Source organism: Lutjanus erythropterus, chromosome 4 (genome assembly GCF_056507025.1).
Source record: "Lutjanus erythropterus isolate fLutEry1 chromosome 4, fLutEry1.hap2, whole genome shotgun sequence".
Taxonomy (NCBI): domain Eukaryota; kingdom Metazoa; phylum Chordata; class Actinopteri; order Lutjaniformes; family Lutjanidae; genus Lutjanus; species Lutjanus erythropterus.
The window spans coordinates 45,080,673-45,104,663 of record NC_139320.1 but is presented as its reverse complement, the minus strand read 5'-3'; the positions used below and the strand labels follow the sequence as shown (position 1 = coordinate 45,104,663).

Here is a 23,991-nt window from a genome sequence, read left to right as displayed (position 1 = left end):
GCAACTCCTGCATTCTGTGAGGTAAAATGATTGATGAGTGATGCATTTGTCAAAGAGGTCTGGTGCCTTTGAAAAGGTCACTGAAAATATTCTAAAGCAGTGAAAAGATTCTAGAGTACATTTAAACTGATATTGATTTTTTTCTGTGATCCTTTTATTAGGTGGCTAAAATATGTTTTATTGCTGCCCCTGTCCACAGCAGTACTTTGCTTAAACTAAGCAGCAGCAGTGTCACTATTATGGGAGATGTCAATCAAAACATCTGCCACACCTGCACAGTCTTGAGAAATGGTCTGAACAGCAATTTTTTTTAATAGGCTTTATAATAATAAGAGTAATATTTATTTTCACTCAAAACTTTGTGGATGCTTAATGAGACACTCAACCTTTATATCATGTATGCATTTTTATTATTTACATAGGTTTTAAATATGTATTTGAATATATCTGTCTGTTAACACTAATTTTACAGGTGTTTTTTAGCAACTGCATTTCTTAAACATGTTTCAAGAACTAGTGTCACTTTTTAGGGCATTTTTTCTATTTTTCTCTTTCTGTATGTGTCAGTGTACTTGTGCTGTATTAAATCATTATCAATACATTCCAGATTTGTTTATTTTCTTGAACATTTTTGGATTGTTCTGATTTTGTTTCTATTATGTGGTATCAGGTTTTATTTATATTAAACGGCAATTTTAATTTTGCTATAATCCTTTAATCCTATTTTTTCTCAGTTAATATTCAGTCCTTAGTAGGCATGTGACATGATTATTTTATCTTATCAATATTCATTATTTAGCAAGGCTTTGATGTGAAACACTGATCCTCTGTGGTTGATATCCTTAAAATTATTTTTGCTGAATTTAAATCTTGGCCATGGAGGAGAGATAATGTTTCATGTTAAAAGAAGCTGTAACAGGAACTTGTTATACACACTTCTGCAGATAAATGTTCAAGTGCAGATTTCTGCAAATACAGATACAATGCTTAATACCACGTTTCCTCAGACATACTACTAATATCCGCATGAAGACTTTTTGTCAGTGTAGGTATTTGATTGTTCGTATGTGAGCAGATTAGAGTTATTGTTGTGTATCACAGTCTGTGATGTTAATAATTTATTTGTCCTTGAAAGAGTTCAATTCTGCATCACTGACACTTGTGTTTTGCATCCCCTCTCTTCCAGGAGTACCATTCTGCGAGTTGCGAGAGCATTTCGGAGAGGAGTTCTTTGGCCTTTGCTTTGAAGAAAATGAACGAGTGCTTCGAGCTGTGGGCGGCAACCTCCAGGACTTCTTCAATGGCTTTGACGCCATTTTGGAACACATTCGCACCTCCACGGGGCGCCGTGCCTCATCTGAGAGCCCCTCCTTCCAGTGCAAGGATCCCCACGAGGAGGAGAAAGGGAGAAGAAAACTGGACAAAGTTGGAGAGCGAGGAGAAGGAGATGGAAGAGGGAAGGTGTTGCTTCTTCATTGTTTCAACCCTGCTCCTGTTGTAGGATTGGTCATGCCAGGGTTGATTCGAGCTGTTGCCAGGCGGATCTTTCATTCTGAAGTTGAGGTGGAAGAGGTGCCACCTCTCACTCCCTTATTGCCCAATGAAGACACAGAACACACAGATGGTGACTCCGCAACCCCCACCCCGACTGCGTCCCCCACTGCCTCACCCTCCTCATCCCCATCCCCTCCCTCTCCTTTCCCAGCCTCAGTTCCCACAGTTTGCTTGTCCTTCCAAATCCAGGAGACGCGACCTCCTTCCCTCTCCTCCTTCCCAAATGCTGCCTCGGCGAGCACTAAACGCCCCCCCCTCTCACTCTCCACCAACCCCAGTGATCTGCGCATCGGCCTGGCCACATTTTGCCGTGCCTTTCCGTTTCACCTTGTCCTGGGGCCTCGCATGGAGCTACTGCAGCTTGGAGAAGGATTGAGGAGACAGGCTCGCATTGAACCTCACCGGAGCCTCTCGTTCAGGGACTGTTTTGAGATTGTGTCACCCAAGATGGAGCCTTCATTCCAGGGCATTCTTCTAAGGCTTGCATCCCCATTTACCATCCGTACAAGACCTGATACCACACAGGCTGGCACCAAGGAGAAGGTAAAAATATCATACATAACAGACAACACTAATTCTCAAATCCTACTTGTCACCACATATTATAGAGAATAATAGTAACTCCCTGGTAAACTGAAATCCAGTTCCCAATTTTAAATAATAAGGCTACCCGTATGTTTTCTTTTTTTAACCAATAAATCCCCTGAGGAGACTAAATCCAGTATGAATTTATCCTAGAATTAAGTATTGTCTGTGTGGCCACAGTTTCTGCACCACTGCCATCCAGAAATGATTAAAACACAGTTGTATTGTTACAATGGGTGACATATTCCATTATGAAAGTGAACATAGCCTCAGTAGTTCATTTAAAAACTGGCTCTGCCATTCATTTTGATCACTGCAGAGTAGCTCCATGTTGGACAGACAACGACTGGAATTGTTCCTATAATGCAATAAAAAGATAACATCCTTACCCTTTAAGTAATAAGAATGTAATTTACAGTGCCACAATAAGCTTCATGATAAAATCCACCCATTCTAGAAGCATATTGTTTGCTAATTTGGGTTATAACTGCACTTTGTTTTATTTATGATGTCCTCACTCTGTGTCATAGTCAAGTACAGAACTTTCTGTACTTTCAGTCCAAAAATTTGCATCCCCTTGCAGTTTTGTTATCAAATGACATTTGAATTTGAAACGCTGGAAACATGTGCAAAAAAGTCACATTTTGATTCATTTTCCAGTTTGTTACAAATGTCTCCAAACATTACTAACACACTGGTTTCCAGGGTGTTCCCTGCAGCAGGTTGTACAGCATGTCAAGACAGAGTGTACTGTTTATGTTTGCTATAGGTGAATATATCAATTATTCAGTAGAACTTAGTGTAAAGTTTGTCAACATTTTACCATAAGTTGCACCATAGCCACAATCCTGTGGTGTTTTTGCATGGGATGAATGAGGTTTGAACTAGTTCCAATTTGCCAGAAACAATGAATCAATCCGAGTTGTATGCTATATCAAGTTCTTTATTGATTGGATGGCCTCCGCAGGCTGTCAGTGTCAGCACCAAACACCCTGATGCTAAACAGAACTGACAGGGGAGATTGATCAGTCCAACCACAGTAATGTATTGTGTGTGTATGTTTGTGTATAGGTGGGTGAGTTAGCCAAGTCTTAAGCCACAAACTCAACAACAGGAGAATATTTTTACTGAAAAGTACTGGCACATAATGGGTCCCCATGAGAGCAGATGACCCTTTGAGCCACCTCAAAGATGTAAACTATTCTTAAACTCGTAAGCTTCTGATGTAGTTGTGGTAACAAATTTGTACCAATTGTTGGTGTGTGGGAATCTGTTGAGGGATCATGTTCCTGCCACTAGCATTTCTTACACACCCAGAGAAAAATAAAACAAACAGAATAAAGTCAGTTTTATCCATATGGTTTAAAGATACATTTTGGTCACTCGGGGTACATGATTGTAATTTTGAGGGTGTAAAGAGTAGGAGTACAAAAATGGACTTTTAACAAAATGTACTTTAAGGCCACACTCAGGCAGAATGCTGTTTTGGCAGCGAGTGTCTTTTTTCCAGTTGTTCCCTATAGGAAGGAAACATTTTGCATGCTGCTCATGCTCCACAGGCAGCGTGAGTTTTGGATGCTGCGTTTTTACAGGAGTGCCCTGGTTGTTATGAGTTGAAAATGCTTTACAGATCTTGGAAACAACAATCATGGAGGACAAATTAGTGGTGGCTGTTGCTGGATTACTGGAGCTATGTGATTTTACCAACTGTAGTTACCATGATTTGAACAAAAAACAGCAGCCAGGGGGTACTTACAGATTTCAGGTAAGTTATTCTCATAACCACAGTGACTTCCCTTAGTGTGCCATCACGTGCATACCCTCTATATTGTTAATGCCAGTGATTCTGAGGCAGCTTTCAGCACTTAGTTGAACTCCTCCCAGTTGTATTTAATGGTTGTTGATGCATTTGAAGTTTTGTTCTTACATTGTTGAGTCTTATTCTCTTCTTGTGCTGTGCTTCTTTGTGGTACCCTGGTCTAGCCTGGGCCTAAGTCTGTGAGTAAGGTAGATGTGACAAGCGTTCCTTTGGGTAGTGCTAGGTCTTATGCACATTGGCTGTTTGGGCATTTCTCACCTACTATGTTTGCTCATGTAGGCAAACATCACTATGCACCAAAAGGTGAATAAATATAAGGTTTGAGGGAATATGGAGGTAAATCATTATCCTTTCAGAAAGTTACTTTATTTGTCTCATATTTTTACGGCTCATACAGCTGTGCCAATTCACAATGGTGCATGACAAAAATAGCTTACAGAATGGAGAGATCATCTCCAAAGAGGAAAATGAAATGATTTTATGTATATACAGAGTGGCAAGATGTGAATAAACAGCACCACGATCTGCAGCCAAAGGCAGATGGTGTGGTTAAAAGTCCCGTTATGTCATGTTTTCCCTCCTTGTTATATCGCTGTTTGCACTAATCTTTGCCCTGGCATGTAAATAGAACCCACAGATAGCTAGCTTATTCACACAACACTAGAGACTGTTAAAATACATTTCTAATCAAACCTGATACAGTTAGTATTACAGATTATGTCAAGTAATTTGTTGTAGTTTACTGCAAGATGATTGGGGTGTACTACTGCTTCAGTTTAAATTAATTTCACATCAAACACGTAGAGAATGCACAACAGGATTACAGTGTAATACATCTTTTATAAATCTACATGTTGTATTTAAGCATGTGTTGTAAGGGCTGGGTATAAGGACCGCTGCTCTTAATTATTATTTAGGGTTGCAACTAATGATTATTTTGTTGTTTTGTCCATAAAATGTGAGAAAATAGTGACAAATTCTTGTTATAATTTCCTATAGCTCATGACAATATCTTCAAATTTGTTGTTTTATTCAACCAAACCCAGAGATATTCAGTTTATCATCATGCATGACAAAAAAGCATCAAATTTTCCCAATTATTTGATTATCAAAATAGTTTTTACAATTGGAGCTTTTTCATGGCAGCCATAATGATATGCAATAGATACACAGGTTTTATCATGATATTAATAAATGTCTCTTGAAAATCAATTTAGTGTAGCAGAGCCTTTCAAGTGAGCCAACATTCATAAAAGCAGCATCCTCATTCTGTTTGAACTGAATGGAACAGAACCTTTATCAATGTCATTGGTAGTAGGATAACTACTGTTTCATGTCAAAATGGATGCTATGAAAAAGGGTCTGTTGATTAATTATTGTAGTTCTACCGTTGCTGCATTCAGTGACATGTTTAAAAATGTCATTGCCCATGGTTGTTTGATAATATTTAAATCAGTAGTTAGTGCGCTACAACTTGTGAACTTGGATATGAGAAAATTTCTGTTTGAGTGAAGACCACAAAAATGAATCATTCATATGGGCTTCTGACATGAAAGTTGTTTGAACTACAGTGGCTAGGATAGTGATTCAGTGTTGTGTACACAGAGCTCTAATTGGGTAATTTTGGTCTCGCGTTGGCCAAATAAACCAATATCAGGGGTTTAGTTCATTATTCTAAACAGATGACAACAAAATACTGCTCCATAGGCTCACAGATCCTCCATACATACATACAGATGCACGTAATAACACACTACATTGCCCACATTCCACATAACCCCAGGAGTAGCAGCAGGATTCCCCTCTTCACAGTTAGACCTCGAGTACCACTACAGTACATCTCCTCTCTAGCTTTCATCTACTCTCTGACAGTGTCTCTCATAAATTCTCTATCACTCTCTCTCCCTCTCTGCTGCTTCTATTTTTTCTTTCCTGTTTTTCCTCTCACATATTCCCAGCTTTTTCTTTTTTCTCCCTCTTATGCAATCAGACAGACAGGGTTCATAGCTGTCAGAAATGGAAAATTGCTCAAAAAAAAAAGTGTTGTGTTTCATGAGTCGACCCCTTTTCCTGTTTCCACTTCTCAATTAGAGTTGCCTGATAAGACTGACCTCACTTTGATTTCTCAGTTTCACCTTGTGCACCTGGCTAGATTACATTTTATGGTAGTTGCACTCACTCACAAATATCAGTATTTCTGTAACTACATTAGATCATTCACAATAATATCATTGCAATGTTTTTTAGGATAAAATATATGTTGATGATGGCAAAATTACTACTTACTTAATCAGTACTAAAATTACTACTAATACAAAATGTAGTCAAACTGTTGCAAGAGGGGGCATGACAGCAAACTAATTTTACTTTCAAGAAGAAGCACCCGGTTGAGTACGAGGATAGCCAAAAAATCCTGCAAGGAGAACTCAACAGGCATCATGAGTTCTAAACCAAAAATATTTTTCAGTATTTTGTCGTATCATCAAGAATATTGTTGTAGCAGAAATACCCTGACTATCTAATATATTTTAGAGCAATATTGCCCATCCCTAACTGCTTGCTATGATGGAACAGTACCTTAGTTCATGTCAGTTAAATATTTTTAAAATAATTTTCAATAACATCTCTTTTGTAGGATTTTTGGGAATCAGAGAAAATAAAGTTTTAATTTTAGTGTACTCCTCGATATTTCAGGAAGATGAATGTATAGTGAAGCTGAGGTTTCATGTTTTAAATTTTTATATATTTTTAGGGGTGTCAAGATTCTCCAGATCAACAATTTGATTTTGATTATTTGATTCTGATTGAGTATGATTCGATTCGATTCAGTTTTTGATTTTTTTCCCCCAGCACTATCAGCTTTGCTATTGTTAGACTGAATCTTGATTTATAAAGATCAGTAGGTCTTTGCTGTTATGCCCTGATGATTTTCATTTCCATTTTCAAAAAAACATCTTAAAAAGACAAAAAATTTACAGCAGTAGGTTACTGGGAACCTATGCTGTATCATCTTTGAAGTGTTGTTTGGTGGAGAGAAAAAAACTGTGGGAGGATTGCTGATCCTGCTTTTGATTTCGATCCATTTTTAAATAAACTCATTCTGATTGATTTAGAATTGAAATCATGACACCTCTGTTTATATTCCTCCTTAATACAATATTCCAGGCAGCTGGCTGGTGCTAATTTTAAGCCTAATTCCAAGACACACTAATGACTTTAGTTTGCTTTTGCAAATCATTTTTTGCTTTTAGGTCAATCATATTGATCAGATTTGTATATTGTTGTTTTGTTCTATTGTGTCATTAATCACAATAGTATGTGTGCAAACATAAATTACTGACAGGAAATTCAGTCACAGGATTGTATTTGAGTTCAGGGTCAGCTGAAGTATTGGGGTTCTGGTTTTGTGTGGTACCCCTTTAATCATGTGTCTTTCTTATCTCTCCCATATACATGCCACTGGTTGGCAAGGTACTTGAGCACATTCATGCTGGTTTCACTGAGTCAGTGTAGCTGCCTTTTCTGTTCCCTTTAGTGTGTGTCACCAGTGATGAGAATGTGGCAGTGCTGAAGTTTAAGTCAGACGCTGCCTTCAAGCTCTAAACACCTTTAACTGACACTTGAAGGATTTGTGTTGCAGTATGTGTTTGTGTTTCTTTATTTTTTGCCATATGAATCTTGTGTCACCTGGGCAGAGAAGCAGAACAAAGAGAAAGAGAAGGATGGGCTGACATTTTCACCAGAAAGGGCAGCGAGAGAAGGCGACAGGCCAAGGTAAAGAGGCCACAAAAGAGCACTCCCCTGTGCTGCACTGTGTATGTGTGTGTTTGAGTGGCCTGTAGTGGATTTTCAGTTTGACTTCTTTCCTGTCTTCGCCCAGGGACATGGGCTGTGCAAGAGACATCCAAAGACCTACTGAAAAGGTCAAATTGCATCTCTGTCTGTCTGCTTAGTGTGAGCACTGTGGTCAGCACACAGGGGAGTGTACACAGGTTGTACTGTCAAAAGCTCTGCTCTAACCTGCACATCATCTTGTTCATCACATTTCCCTCTCAGCACAGTTTCCTATATCCTCAGTATGAATACTCTTTTCCTAGTATTGCTTTCTCCTTTAACAGAAGTGGAGCAGGTTTTAAGATAATGCATCAGAGTAGAATAATAACATTATTAATAATAATGATAATAATTGCATAGTAATATTAATAAAATTTAAACAGCAATTTTCAAACCAAAGTAACAATGTGCTTTACATGGTAGGCCCAGGATTAAACCATTTCAAGACTGAGACAAGTAAAATCAGGCAGTTAAAATGATACAAAAATGAATAAAACCACAAAACACTAAAGATACATAGTAATAATCAAACAAACAATGATAAAAAGATTCTGCCAGCCTCAGATCCTCAGGCAGGGAGTTCAAGAGCTAACGGACCTTGACTGGAAAAGCCCATTCACGTTTAGTCTTGAGGCGGGACTCAGGAAAATCCAGCAGAGCCCTGCCCAAAGATCTGAGGCTGCGTCCCGGCTCATTGGAAAGCACCAATTCAGCAATGTAATGGGGAGATAAACTATAAAGTGCTTTAAAGGAGATCAGTAAAAGTCTTACATCTTTTCTAAAACTAACAGGGATGATCTTGTCTTCTCATATTGGTTAAAAGCTGGGCAGCTGTGTTTTGTTTCAACTGAAGGTGTGAGATAATGTTCTTACTCAACCCTGAATACAGTGAGTTAGATTAATCTAACCAAGGAGTACAGGGATCCAAGATGTTCTCTACAATAGTGGTGGACTTGAAGGGACCAAAGAGAATTATTTTTGATTTATTTTCATTTAGTTGCAGCAGTTTTGAGACATCCAGCAAATCACCTTCTTTACTAGTTTTTAGATGGACATATATTTGTATATCATCTGCATGACAATGGTACTGGATTTTGTTTTTGTTTGTGTGCATTTTACCAGTGGTGGTATGTATATACAGAACAGGGGGCCGAGAATGGAGCCTTGGAGAACACCACAAGTTAGACAGGCCACTGAGGAGGCATTGCCCATGACCACTGAGAAAGTCCTATTTAATAAATAGTTTTCAAACGATGTCAGAGCAGTGTCTCAGATGCCAGCTCACATTTCAAGGCGGACATAGAACTTGCAGCAAATGCATTCAAAAGTAGTTTCATCATGACATGTTTAAATGAGTAATTGATTGATTGATGGATTGATTTAACCTCTTCCGCTCCACTGACCTGTTGGAGGTCAATTATTGGTAGGACAGTTTTATTGGCAGTTGTTCGTGAAAGGTGATGCCTTTGAAGTCAGGGACAGAGCTGAACTAACTTTAGAAAATAAGCAAACACTGAGCTTTTGTGTATTTTATTATGTGTGGAATTGATGCATAACACTGACAAAATAAATGTCAATGCCAATTGTTTGAGCCAAGCTGGGGATGTAGATGTACTTGGATGCTGTTTTTTTTTTCTTTATCTTAAAAATAACAGGATGAATAAGACAGAGGATCCATGAATCACAACACCTACCTCCACAGTAGTGATGCCATTGCTGTAAACAGCCAAAGGTTCCCAGACTCTTTGGGTCATAGAGTCAAAATTCTGGTTAGGATTAGTCAGTGCTTTTTTTTTACGGTCTTGAAAGTCTAAGGGAACAATATGTGTGGATGTTATAACAAAAATATAGCAAGTGCTGGAGCCTAGACCTGTGGATGTCTTCAGCTGATTTTGAGCAGTTGTTGACAAAATGGCATGTTTTGAGTATTCAGGTACAAATCCTTCTCTTTTCCATGACATTTGGACTCATGTAAAAGGCTAGTTAAAAGGGAGGTGGAGGACAAAGAAGATGTTTGAAGGCTGAGGAATAGTTGCTTGAGGAGCCATGAGGATGTTCAAATCTGCAGCATCATACTTGTTATTTAACTAATGCTACTGTATTGCATTTGTAGTGGTTTCTGAATGACATTTGTTCATGTTTGCATGTGTGCACCTGTGTGTCTGAGAACAAAGAGAATCTTGACATTAGCACCACCTTTGATCTGTTTCTAGATAAATCACTGCTGTGGTGGTTTGTTTGTTCATGGAGAGTGCTTTGAAAATCACTGCCCTCTCTTTGTCTGTCTACTCTCGATACATTTACAAAACAGGGTGAATGAAAATACGGCGGTGGAGGAAAAAGAGGCATGGAGACAAGGAGGAAAACACCAAGCAAACACTGTGACACAGACATTTTTAGTCTTGTTGAAACAAAGATGAAGAGAATATGGATGTAATTGTTGGCTTGATACAGTAATAACTGGGTTGTTACTGGTAATTTTTGATCAACTATTTCAGAACAGTGCATGTCATTTCTCTATTCAGGCTTCTTCTAGATTTTTCTAACCATTTGCCATAGAGTTCTACCACTATGTGTGTATGAGCAGAATTTACTCATGTAGACGAGTCCCTTAACTTTGCTTAACATCAGGTTGTTTTTCACTGAGAATTTCTAGTGACCTTTAAATTCCCTGGAGCTTTCCAACACTGTAAAGCCAAAAAGGTGTGCATCAGGTGGTTGTAAGTACTTTCAATCTTCTAAAGTTTAGGTACACTGTTAATATAACGTTAACATGAATTGAAGCTCATGCTAAGATGTACATCTTTACTTCTTTCATCTGAAAAGTTCAATGGCACTGTTTGCATACTGGTCTCTGAGATTTTATCATTAATTCCTGGTAATCTGTGGATTTGGACAGAGCTTGAATAAATTAAATCCATCGTGCCTCTCCACTTGTGCTTTAGATAAGTGAAGGATAGGGGCCCAAGATTCACACAATTTGTGCTATTCATGTGCTAGTAGTGAAATTTAACAACGATGTAGATTAAATAAGAATAACAGTAGACTCGCATTTTAATAAGACAAATGCATCAGGTGACAAGAAGACATGCATGCATGTCTGTAGGCGCAGACAGTCAGCCAGCTTGATATATGGTAGGTGTTTGTGGTACACGGTTAAATTTAAAACTAGTGTGAGTGACATTTGTGTAGGAATTATTATACAGAATTGCAATAAAAATTTCTTAGTGGTTCCACTGGAATCAGATTTTGGAATCTTTATTTGGAATCGGTTCTCAATGCACAACCCTAAATCTGACTGACGGCTTTCATTCAATGCAGCTCAATCAATCCTATGAACTGATTACTTGTAGCCAGTAGCATTTAAATATTATAGTGTTATTTTTTCCTTTGCCTGCTTAGATTCTTCTTGCTTATTTCATAAAGAATCATATCAGCCTTTAATTCAAGTCTAAAATGAATTTACCTCACAAGTGTGATTGTATTTATAAACATGTGACATCAGCATTATAAAGCTTCTGCTGACTGTTTCATCTGAAACAGCGAGGTGCAACGCTGTAATATAGTGTTTATGTATCTATCTAGACTACATGCCGTGTGTGAGTGTGTGTGTTTTTGGTTGTGTTGGTTGTGTACATGTTTTAGTGTGAGAGTGGGATGTAAGTGTACTGCACAATATAGCCAGGGTCTGACAAGATAAGAGCATTGCTGCATTGTGTGTATGTGTGTGAGAGAGAGGGATGAGAGAGGCTGACTCATTGACTCTTTGCTGCTCGGTGCTTGTTCATGCAAATGAGAGTCTGTTGACATGCCAGAGTCTGCTTACAAAAGACAGTCCATTAGCTGTCCGTTCTACCTCCCGTTATCCTCCTCTCCATCTTTCTCCCTCTCGTACCTGGTTTCCATTTTTCAAGCCCAGTGCGTCTTATTCTCCCCGTGTTCTCCCTCTTGTCCCCCTCTCTCCTCACCACCGTTTCTTTCTGCCTCGATTGCCACCTCTGGCCCTTTCAGCTGTTTTCCCCCCCCCTCTTTTCCCCTCCCCTCTCTCCTTTTCATCTGCCTTCAGCTCCCTGTTGCCTATGGCGATGGCAACCTGAAACTATACATTTTGATAATCTTAATATGTGCACCACAATGTGTGCTGCTCAGACATTACTATTATAAGGAACCACGATATTTGCATAATCTTGTGCAGTATAATACAAGCCTCAATCATGCATAAACAGAAAATACACAAATAAAGTAGCAATATTTCTACAGAGAATGACAACAAGGAGTCAGATGGCAGAGAGGCAGTTGTCAATGGTAAGTCACAAAGCCTCAGGACAGCAATTAATGATACTTAGATTTATAGATGAATGAGATGAATCCCAGTGAAATTCCACAATCCTTGATAAAAATTCAGCCAATGTTGTTTTTCTTTGCCACCTGAAATAAAAAGTCTTCTGAGCTTCTGGGACAAAACTGAAGGGGACTCTTTATGAAGACAGATACAAATCACATAACATCCCTATTTAGGTTTTATCAGAATACAAATTTTGTAATTTAATAAAGAGAAAAAAGTTTGTCATTGTATTCCTGACAAATCAAAGAATTGTTAGGTTAGTTCCTTGCTGAAATATTTTAAATAAAATGGAGCTTGCTTATGTTGAAGAAACTACGTAAGCAGGGGGCTGTGGGTGACTACTTGGAGCGTATTAAGGCTGTCCTCGTTCCTGACCGCCTTCACCTGGACTCCATAATAAAAAGATTTTTAAAACCCCAAACACTGAAGTAGCTACATAAGCCACTGATAGCTTCATCATCCCACAGTGGGTTCAATTAGATGCCTTGTTTAAGTGGATGCGTATTATACATGACTCATATTTGTGTAAACAGTTTTGGTCTTAAATGTGCATTTGATTATATGTGCATATAGTTATTATGTGCAGGAATTTCAAAAAGCAATTTTATCTCACATCTTTTGTAAAATTATGTCAAAGGGGAGACATAATTCTGCCATTAATGCATCTTGTAAAGGAAGTAATCCCAGAGTAGGTTATTAACCAGGCCATTAAAACACACCAAATACAATGGTTTTCTTTTTATTGCACAAGACCTCTATAGTAGCTGTTTTAATGCTCTGATATATATCATACAAACATTCTATAACAAATGTAGTTTATCTGTGAAGAATTCTCAGAGTTACAAGTGCAGAACTACCTTGAAATGTAATTTCCTTGAGGTGACAATACAGTGACCTTGAACAAGGGCTCAGTGTAAACGTGTAACAAAGTGCTACAAAGAAGAATGACTACTGTACATAATGGATTGGGACACAGCATACTAGCCAAACCTTACAGTTTGCATTGTCTGTAAAAAAAAATACATTTTACATACCTTCTCTACTCTCCGCCTCCTTGAAGTTATGCCTTCTTATTGTACCGCTGTCTCTTATTGTACTGCTGTCTCTTTCTGACTGACTTTTATTGCATTTTTACTGTCTTATCGTGCTTTCATCACTTTCTTTTTCTTTTGTCTGTATTTTTACCCTCTGTCCATCAAACTATTCCTGCAGTGCTATTATTTCTCAAAATTTCTGTTCATTCTTTTACCTTTTTCCTTAAGCCTTCCTGCTCCCCACTCTCTGTGCATCCCATCTGTCCTACACATCTCCTTGTTTCTGTATTGTTTTCCTTCCTAACCACTGTGTTCATTTTGTTCTTCCTTCCTCCTTCATTCACTCACCTCCTCTGTCTCTGCGCTGTGATGACAGATATGCAGGCAGAAGGAGAGGAGAGTGCTGAGTTAAACAGAGACGCACATCTAGGCCAACACAACTGCCTCCAGGGATGTGTGCATGTGTGTGTCCATGTATGTTTGTATCTGTGCATTATTGTGTGAGTTTGTGACAGAGTAAGACAGAAAACGAGAGTGACAAAGAACCAGAGACAGACACTCAGAGTAAGGCGGTGAGACACTGGTATAATTATACCTACTGTACATGATTTAAAAAGCAACCACAACGGTTGTTAGATGGAAATTTCAGCCTTCATTGTGTAACAGGAAGAAGCAGTGACACAGTTACAGAAAAACAAAATAGCACAACATTAAAACAACTATGAACACTAACAGCAGTCGTCTTGTGCTCCTTGCAGGATGGCTTGGGCCAGCCTCTCCTCCTGATGCAGTAATGCAAGGAAACCCATACTTGAAGCATTACGGTGCACACAGGAAAACACATGACAAAATACAAAATATCAGGGACATCCTCCTGATACAGAGTTGCTGCTCATTTTTTACAGACCACATGTCAGTTGTCTCAAAGCAGGGGTCTCAGACTCAGATTGGCTTTGGACCACTGCTGGTATTGTCATCTCATAGAGGGGGCCCTTCAACTTTCAAGTATTGCAAGAAACTGCAATGACTGCAATTAACTTTTTTATTTCCAATACTAATATATTTTCATTCACAATTTTGTCACTTTGAATTGGTCTTTGATGAAAATGGTTAGCTGAGCACGGTCAGTTTTGTCTGTGCCTTTGTCAAGCACAGAATTGTGTTTTTATATCAACTGTATATGAAGTTGTTCAGATTGTTAGCAAGATCATTTTGTGGGCTGGATTATATTATAATTTGGACATCATGTCAAGGGCCAGAGAGAGTGGGAGCCCTGTCTCAAAGCATTTGCTCCTTTGTAATTATTAGAGATTTAATTATTATATTGTGGTTATATAAACTGTTTTTCCTTTAATAAACCAGGTGCAAGAAGCTATAGCCTAATTATAATTAGAATAACAGACCCATCCTTCATTTTTGCACTCTCAGGCTTTATTCATCAGATCTAAGGAACAAAGTTTTTTGATCATTTTCTTTTGTTGGTTTGGCTTGTGAAGCTTTTATTGTATTTTCAGTGACAGGATTTGGTTAGCAAATGGAAAATATATCCACATTTGGCTTTTGCCGGGTCCTAATTTTGGACCTTGTCCCTCCTGACCCTGGGTGGCTTTTAAATCAAGATGTTACAATGTTAGAAGGCTCAGTGGCTGATGATGATGCTATTATGTAGATATATGTATATAAATACATAAACTCTTATATGACACTATGACTATGCTGTGTTGGTGTGGCAGCATGTGCAGATGTTAGGCATACTGTAGGCAAATTTACAGTAACTGAGCCAGCTGAACTACTGAATGAATCTGTGTGTTTGTGTATGTTCTTTCTGTCAATAAAATAGTTCATACTGACTGAATCACACCAAGCTGTGTTTCAGGGGATGGTTGAGCCTTGAACTCGGACCCTGTGGGTTGTAGGCTGCATATGTGCATATATGTTTGCATGTGTGTTTATATGTATGTATGTCAGTGTTTCTGAGAAACGGAGTCAGAGGCAGTATGTGTGTCTCCCTGTTGGATGTAATCAGTGTGTTTGTGTGTAGGGAAATACTGTGTGTGTGTGTGTGTAGATGTAGACTGTATGTATTATGCAGACCTAGGAGAGCCTTGTGCTATAAATAAAACAGGGCTGCAGTGTGCTCACTGGCGGAATAATCTATCTGACACTATGGAGAAAAAGAGAGAGAGAAGTAATGGAAGAGACAGAGAGAAGAGCATAGAGAGAGAGACAGCAAGAGACAGAGGCAGGAAAGAAAGATGAGGATGGAAAGAGGAGCTAAAAGAGAAACAAAAGAAAAGGAAAGAGCAGGGCAAGGACTGAGCAGTACAGAGAGAAATTGTATTGAAGGAGAATAAGATGAGTGGTTTATCCACAGGGCCTCTAGCAGAGGTAGTTAGTTAGCAACGTGAAACAGCCAAGAGTTATGTTCAAAAGGGCAGTAATGTCTTTCCTCAACATCTTCTTGGGTAATCAGCCACCCATGTCTATTTCAATCTCCCTCTTTTAGAGTTTGTGCTCGTCTTGCCTGTGTTAGGGACTTTTTGCAGGCTTTGCACATATTTATTTGTTATTTTCCTCAGCTTTATTGCTGTAACATGCACCACCTATGACAGAAATTCACTCATAGGCACAGGAAAAGAAATCCTGGGGTTTGGATTAAAGAGCAGCTGACCCTGAAATGATCAACGAATACAGTCAGCATCTTTCAAACATGCAGTCAGATCAGCTGGCTGCACCACTGCCCATGAGGTGAGGAGGTGAGCAGAGACAAAAGCCATGCTACAGGTGGGACTTAAGGCTGCTCCTGGCTAATGTCCAGTGGGACTCAGAATGGCCAAGCAACAGAAATTACAAAATCTTATTCCACATCATCCTAGATCCTGACAGGATGCAACACGCAAGAGTCCATCTAGACAAGACGAGGAGGACTCAGTTGACGATGCTTGGTGCTCAAACTCAGTCAAAGATGATAGACAATCTTTCTCAGATGCTGAACCTTTCATCTGATGATGTTGACAACATTATCATCATCATCTTGTTGCTTCTGTTTACATTCAACCTGATGCAAATTCAAAAAGTGCAATACAGAATTATTTCCTCGGCTTATACATTGATGTTCATATGTACTTATTTTGTTTTGTATTTTACCCTATTCCATTCTGTCCTTAATTAATTATCTATATATGTTGTATTTTCTGTGTAGTATGAGGTAACTACAACTCTAATTTTGTCAACAACCTATGTTATTTAATGATGATAAATGAACTTGAATCCTTGAGTATTTGATGTCATGTGTACACTAAGTACTTGTGAGCAAAATGTCAAGAAGCTAGTGAAACTAATTCTCATTCATTCTTTGCAAATACAGATAGCAATAATATTACAGTTATTTGTCGAGTTGTGTTTATTCAAAATTAACACATCCTCTGACAGAAATATCAGTCTTTTACTGACAAATTTGATTCTCAGTTTGTCTTATACCAACTTAAATACTTAATCTTCAAATGTATATGATCATATAGCTCAACTATTGGTTATTTAAGGGAATATGGATGGACTGTGTGGGTCAGACCAGTGACATTATGATGATGATGACAGGATTGTCTCTTTAATAGCTAGGCCACCAGATTACCTACTTTTTACAGGCTCTTTCCATACAGGTCAGCGTGCATTATACATTAGACCTGGCCTTGGTAAATGGAATTCAGAGTGTTTACTAAATCACAGTAATCTGCTGTTGCTCTAATTATAATCTGTGTTGTATGTAACATTGTGTGCATGTATGAATGTGATTAAGTGTGTGTGTGTGTGTGTGTGTGTGTGTGTGTGTGTGTGTGTGTGTGTGTGTGTGTGTGTGTGTGTGTGTGTGTGTCCTCAGAGGTATGCAGGCATGTAAGCACAGAAAGCCATGTTTGTATTCAATGTGTTAATTATTTCTACGTTTGTAGAAATGGGGTTAAATGAGATCATACGCCTACTGTGTATTCTGAACGCTATGTAACCTACATCATGTTAAGAACTTTAAAAATGCTTTACTTCATTTGAAGTGATAGAATCTGCACTTAATAGAGGAGTACTAAGACAGTAAATCATTATTTGAATTTTGATGTCCTACACTGAAGCAAGAAAAGCAAGTATCAGGTTACATGATATCCAGAGTAACAAGAGGCTATTTATGAACATTAACCATGATGTACAACTTTAAAAATCTCACATTATATTTCTGAAATATGCATATAATCAGAATAGTCTGTTTCTTTTCACTTTTAGTGAATAATTTAAAATAAATAAATAAATAAATAAATAAATATTTTAATTTCCATTTGATTGCTCTACCTGCCAGGTCATGGAGTTGAAGGGTCAGATGATCCATGTGCCCGAGTCCTGCTCCCTGATGTTTCTGGGCTCGCCACGTGTTGATAAGTTGGAGGAGCTGATGGGCAGGGGCCTTCACCTGTCAGATATCCCCATCCATGATGCCACGCGGGACGTTATCCTGGTCGGGGAACAGGCTAAGGCCCAGGATGGCCTGAAGAAGAGAATGGATAAACTTAAGGTAGAATCATTACTACTTAGTTCTATTTGTACTCACAAAGCAGGACAACTGAGGACACTGCAGTTTGTAAGACTCTTCAGATTGACACTTGAAATAGTGAATATACACAGAAATATCCAGTTTGTTTGGTAACTCTTTATATTTAACTTCCATACTGTGAGTTGTGAGATGAATCATGGAACAAGCATGTTAAATGCAATGCATCAGCTGTACTGACTAGTTAAATCTCAGTGTTGCCTGTTTAAATCAATACTGGCTGGAAGAACGTGGCTCCCGGGACTTGCTCTTATAATTTGCTTTCAAAGTACCTTTGAGCAAGTCACTGAGTCTTGACACAATCCCATGCATCTGCTCACTGCATCACTCTCTCACTGCAACTACTCCCTAAGGCCATTGTTATAAATAGCTGTAGCTTAGTTGACTTGCCTGCATGAACAATGATATAACACTGCATCAGACGGATTTGGCATTAAGAAGCACGCCCACAGACACCAATAAGCACATACACGCAATCAGAAATAAATCAAATTAATACACAAACACATTTACATGCACCAGCAGTTTTAATTTCTTCTTAAGTTCTCCCACATCTCAGCGTCACTGTCATCAGTGCCTTTATCAAAGCAAAGCAACAAACACAACAAAACATCTCAATACTCTCCTCTTCTCTCCTGTCCCCTCCCAGGCCACCTTAGAGCGAACACACCAGGCACTGGAAGAGGAAAAGAGGAGAACCGTGGATCTCCTTTACTCCATATTTCCGGGCGACGTGGCACAGAAACTGTGGCAGGGTCAGCCGGTGCCTGCTCGCAAATTTGACGACGTGACCATGCTGTTCTCGGACATTGTGGGTTTTACTGCCGTGTGTGCCCAGTGCACACCCATGCAGGTCATCTCTATGCTAAATGAGCTTTACACACGGTTCGACTACCAGTGTGGCATTCTGGATGTTTATAAGGTCAGTGGACAGAAAGATGTAGATATCCTCTATATAATACCTGTTGAGACCAGAGGTTTCGATAGACTTTCTTGTTGTCTGTCACTTTGATGGCCAGGGTTGTAAAAATTCCATCATAATCTATTTTTACCTGTCATTTTAATTTGATTTTTTTATGATGATAATGAAACATATAATAGCAGTTATAAGGACAGTTCACCCCAAAAATCAAAAATACATATCTTTTCCCTGGCTTGTAATGCTGTTTGTCCATGTAGATTTTTTTTAGAGTGACTTTTAGAGATATCAGCTGTAGAGATGTCTGCCGTCTCTCTAATATGATGGGACCAAATAGTACTCAGCTTATGGTGCTCATAGCACCAAAAATACATTTGAGAAACTCAAAACCAGTGTCACTTTTCAAAAATAACGATCTGATTACTCAAAATAATTTACAGACCTTGTTGTGAGCAGTTTCGTGGAGGAAATATTTTCTGTCTAGTAGAAAGAAAAGAGTTCTGATAGATTATAATGCAGATTGAACAAAGTTCCTACATGAAACTGTTCACATCAAGGATTGTGGATCTGTCATTGTTAAAAAAAAAAGAAGTCAATAATGTGTACATGATCTCTGGCTGAGACAGCATGTTGGGAAACAGGATTGCTTTGAAATTGTAAAAGCTGTATTGATTTATGCATACACAAAATAAGGTCATCATGAAAAAAATAAATCATACTCCAGGAAGTAACAGTTTCCCTGGAAGTTAGAGCCTCCCTTTCATGGGGTCTGTAAAATGTTACCAGTTGTGTTAGATCAACTAAATCTTTAGTGTGTGTCACTGTGTTTACTGGATATACTTGTGTGCGTGAGTGTACTCTATGTGTATGTGCTGTTGTGTGTGTGTGTGCTTGTGTGTTGTGGAAAAAGTAACTGATTAATGGCCAGCCTGTGAGAGCTTAACAAAGATGTGTCAATATTGCCCATGTGACAGTGTGGCTTTGGGTCCAGTCACAGTCTTCACTGCAGTCTGCTGTTTTTCCCTCTTTTCCCTCTTACTTTCTATCATCAGAGCCGTATTTCTCAGCATTTTTCAGCATTTCTCTTCATTTTTTACTCTTTCCATCCTTGCTTCACACCAACATTGCCGTCATCTTTCCTCTCTATCTCATTACCTCAGTCCAACAACATATACTTGTCACTTTCCTATTAGAAACATCTTTCCTCTGTTATTTCTCAGAAATGTCATGTCGCAGATGGAGAAATTAGAGAAGAGATACAGAGAGAAAGGCAGAGAGATTTAGAGTATGTAAGAGGGTTTATGTGTAAAGCAGTTGAAGCGTGTGTGTGTGTGTAAAAGAGAAAGCATGAGCAGGAGGACATGGTGAGGAGATTGAGGCACCCATATGTTGCCATTGTCATGGTTACTGTCGAAATGATTTAGTCGGTGGCAGGCCTAAATGAGAGCAGTTTGTCTCCTAGTTTTCCTTTTCCCCTCCCTTTTCTCCTCCTGTGCTGTCTTTTTTTCTTGCACTGTGTCAACTGTCGTAACAATATGGCGACACATCCCTGAAAGCAGCGCTGCCTCTTTGTTCTTTGTTGCTTTGTTCAAGTGTTTATTTTGAATTTGGCTTTCTGAAGTAATTCTTAAACAAGGAAGACTTGATACTACTGCAATCACTGGCATAGTAAAGCCAAACGGGGACTGGGAATGGCTTGGTTTCGTGGTTTAAACCTTAGTTCATCTGTATACGCAGCGGATGTTTAAGGGTAAGACTTGCAAAGGAAGAGCGCTGCAGCTGGCAGAAGTAAAACTAAGCTGCAGTGTAATCCGTCTGGGCAACTGCGCACTGTCAACCTGCCTCCATGAAAACTGCTTGTTTTTGACAGGCTCAGATTGTTATTTTAAGTGTCTGACAGCTTTATGGAAAGAATCACTACAGAGATGGACCTTTTTTTTTAAAGGGATACTTTCTGTTAAACCAGTAACTGCTGTTTTACTGCTCCCTAGCAAAACTTACAAGATTTACTTTACAGAAATAGTAATTTTATCATCAACACACGTCAACTTTTTTCACATCTGCCCTGGTAAATAAAAGGTTTATTTGATCCAAACAACCACAGTTGGTGATTTGAATGAAGTGTGTTTTCCAGTGACAAAATTACTGTTTCTGTAAAGGGAGTTTGCTTCTGCTGACTGCAGCGCTCTCACTCAACACTAGACCAATCTCAAAAATTGTTGTCCCATTAGTCACTTAGCCACAAAACCATAAAATTTTTAACAGCACCGTAATATTTTGCCCTACAAACTGTATTTCCACTAAGCTGTTTGAAAGGAATAAATGATAAATACAAAGTAATCTCTTTTGCTGCAATTAAATGGTTGAGTAAGATGCCAAAATTATTTGCTTACTGTGCTATGTGGGAAACACTACACTGTCTTGAATTCCAGCTGATGAAGATGCCATTGGATTGATCCAAGCATCTCTTCATACCAATCAATTAACCTTTCACTTTTGTTGAAGCAAACCAGCTCTCTGGTGTTCTAATATCTGGTATTGGTTAGGTTGAAAAAAAATTTTTTATCATAGTGGTAGGCTTGACTGAGCATACAATATATGGACATGACCTCAATAATTTTACATGAGTATGTAAATCAGTATTTAACGAACATGATGCCTTAAGGTTTCTCTCCTATTAAAAGACCACGTTTTCACAGTACAGAATGAACAGGAAAAAAACACTTGCTAAAAAAGAAACTTGCAGCGCGAAACAGTTAAAAATCGATACAAATGTGTGACGACTCAAATCAGTTGAGATGAAAAATGAATCCTGGTTCCATTTTTAAAGAGCAGAACCTTTAGAAACATTTTCAAATTCTGTTTCCTTCACCCACAGGCGTATCCCGCTGTGTGCTGGTGGTGCAAGGGGCAGGACGGGGCAGGATACCCCTGCAACCCTGGCGCAAGACGGCAAAAGTGGATTTGCACACACTTTGAATAAATTAAATCCATTGCGATTTCCACTTCGCTTTGGATCAGCGTAGCACAACCAGCATGATGCAGCATGTGGCAACATAGTGAGAAGCTCAAGTCAACACTGCCTGAGCAAAGAAATGGTTAAAAGGACAATCCATGCTGACAAGCAGATTTTCAAACTAGGAACACATGCAAGCCTTGTTTATTTGAAGAGATTTCATTTTTTTTGTATTATTCATTTAGTTATATTGATGTGGGATTTGTTTTAATAATCCAATTTTTATTTATTTTTTTATTTAAGATAAAATATAATTTCAGTTTCACTTTTAAGAAGAGGACATATGGGTTGTTTTGCATAGTTTACTCTATCTCAGAGATTTAAAAAAAAAATTAAACAGGATTCCCTTTAATTTGTTAAAGATAAGAGAAAATATATGTTGTAGTTTTTATATATATTTATATATATCATCATTCTGTTAAAAAATAATTGTGAAAAAATCATGAGTTGAATGTATTGTTAAGTATACATATATATATTAATATATGTATGTTAAAAAAAGAAACAAAAAAAAAACAAACAAAACATGATATGAGTGGAATAAGATGGTATTAAAATATAGCAATCATTTCCTGGACAATATAGCAGACCCTAATTAGCTTTAAGCTAACTCTGGTATTGTAAAATATCCCAAACATTTATGTAATATTATTCATAATTCCTTACAAAAAATAAACCTAGTTCTGTAAAACTTATGGGTGCCGGAGGGAGTGTGTGTCTACAAAATGACAAGAGTGAGTTGAAATGCTTATTTTTTTATGCTTGCTTTTTGGCCTCTCAGACTGGGTCAGAAGCAGTAAAGGTGCTGTAAGTGGCTTCACTCAGATCCTCTCCAAATACTCACCAACTCTTATTGTGAATGATGTCGGCCAAGAGAGCGAAGCAGACAGATACTGTAGTTCTTATATTACAAGAGGAATGAAGAAGTGCTTTTAATTTCCACTACTCAGTGGAGATGATATGAGTTATTGAATAGCTACTTAGTTTCACAGCATGTACTCACAGCCACACTTATTCATTTCAGTTTCTGCCTCTCCTCCTCCGTTTCTCATACAGATCGAGACAATAGGTGATGCCTACTGTGTGGCAGGAGGACTTCACAAGAAGGTTGATAGTCATGCGAAGCCAATAGCTCACATGGCCCTAAAGATGATGGAACTTTCCGAGGAAGTGCTGACACCTGATGGGAAACCTATCAAGGTGAGTTTTCTTTCACTCTCCACCATGTAGGTGTCTTGAAGTGTTTTTGAAGCATTCAGCCCTTTTTATGTGTATAAAATGTAACAATTTCCTCTACTGGGTACATGAGGGGTGGGTACATGAGTCACTTACCTCTCAAGGTGTGAACAACCCCACAGAGGTTAAATACCTGACAGTCCCCACTAGTCCAGTTAGAACTGAAGAAGTCTCTTGGATGAGAGGCGAAACATCTTCAACAACCTAAGCAAGTCCAGTTGCCAGTGACAACCCTTATAAGAATCCCATGACCTGTATGACTGAGAATATTCACAGGCAATTTCTTCTATTCCCTTCACAATAAAAGCTGTGGGAAACCCTGTAATTAATGTCCACCAGTCACCGAGCGGCAACTGCACTGTGGCAATGAATTCTTAAATTGTTTTCAATGTCTTGTAACTTTTTATAAGCAATTTTGCATTTTGAGTAATGTTGAGAACAGTATTAAAGACCAAAGATTAATCAATCTTTGATTATATTACTGATTTTTATTATCATTATTATTATTCTTTGCTTGGCATAACCAGTACAAGAATTAGCCAGTATTGTCATTACCACTTCCTGCTGGGGACAGTTTCCTTCAACCTTTGCCTTTATACAGCAGTGTGATATTGTAATTCCAATGTGTGGACAGTGTAGTACAAAAAAAGACTGTGTTTGTGTGACTGTATGTTTTTATCTATAATGCATTTAAATTGTTTAGATATATAGAGACATTTATTTAGAAATGCTTCACTTTCAAGGTGATAGATAAAAAACATGATTTTGCTGTTACTGTAGTTTTGCTTTATTTGGTTTGGCCATCCCATGTGCTAAAAGGGTCAGCAATATTTTTTTCAGCTTTTCTTCACTTACTATGTGGCGTATGTATTCCATTATTGCACACCACTCTTTGTATTCTGAGGGAGATACTGATCCAGCATGGTACTGCTGCAGACAGGGCCAACAGATAGACATATTTTAGTGACAAAAAAAAAAAGCCTACCTAAAAAAATCATTTCAAATGTAAGCTATATTTAGAATATTTTACTTTGCAGTAAGACAGCTCCTTACTTCGG

The 23,991-nt window shown here is 38.4% G+C and overlaps 1 protein-coding gene across 1 annotated transcript in view; it reads left to right on the top strand.

The window, feature by feature from the left end:
* gucy1a2 (guanylate cyclase 1, soluble, alpha 2) overlaps window positions 1-23,991 on the top strand; it is a 55,504-nt gene that overhangs the window by 21,443 nt on the left and 10,070 nt on the right. Inside the window, exons 4-7 of the mRNA XM_084718114.1 lie at window positions 1,187-2,097; window positions 17,514-17,726; window positions 18,412-18,684; window positions 22,754-22,897. Of these exons, the coding sequence (XP_084574240.1) occupies window positions 1,187-2,097; window positions 17,514-17,726; window positions 18,412-18,684; window positions 22,754-22,897 (1,541 nt within the window). The remainder of the gene's footprint in view (window positions 1-1,186; window positions 2,098-17,513; window positions 17,727-18,411; window positions 18,685-22,753; window positions 22,898-23,991) is intronic.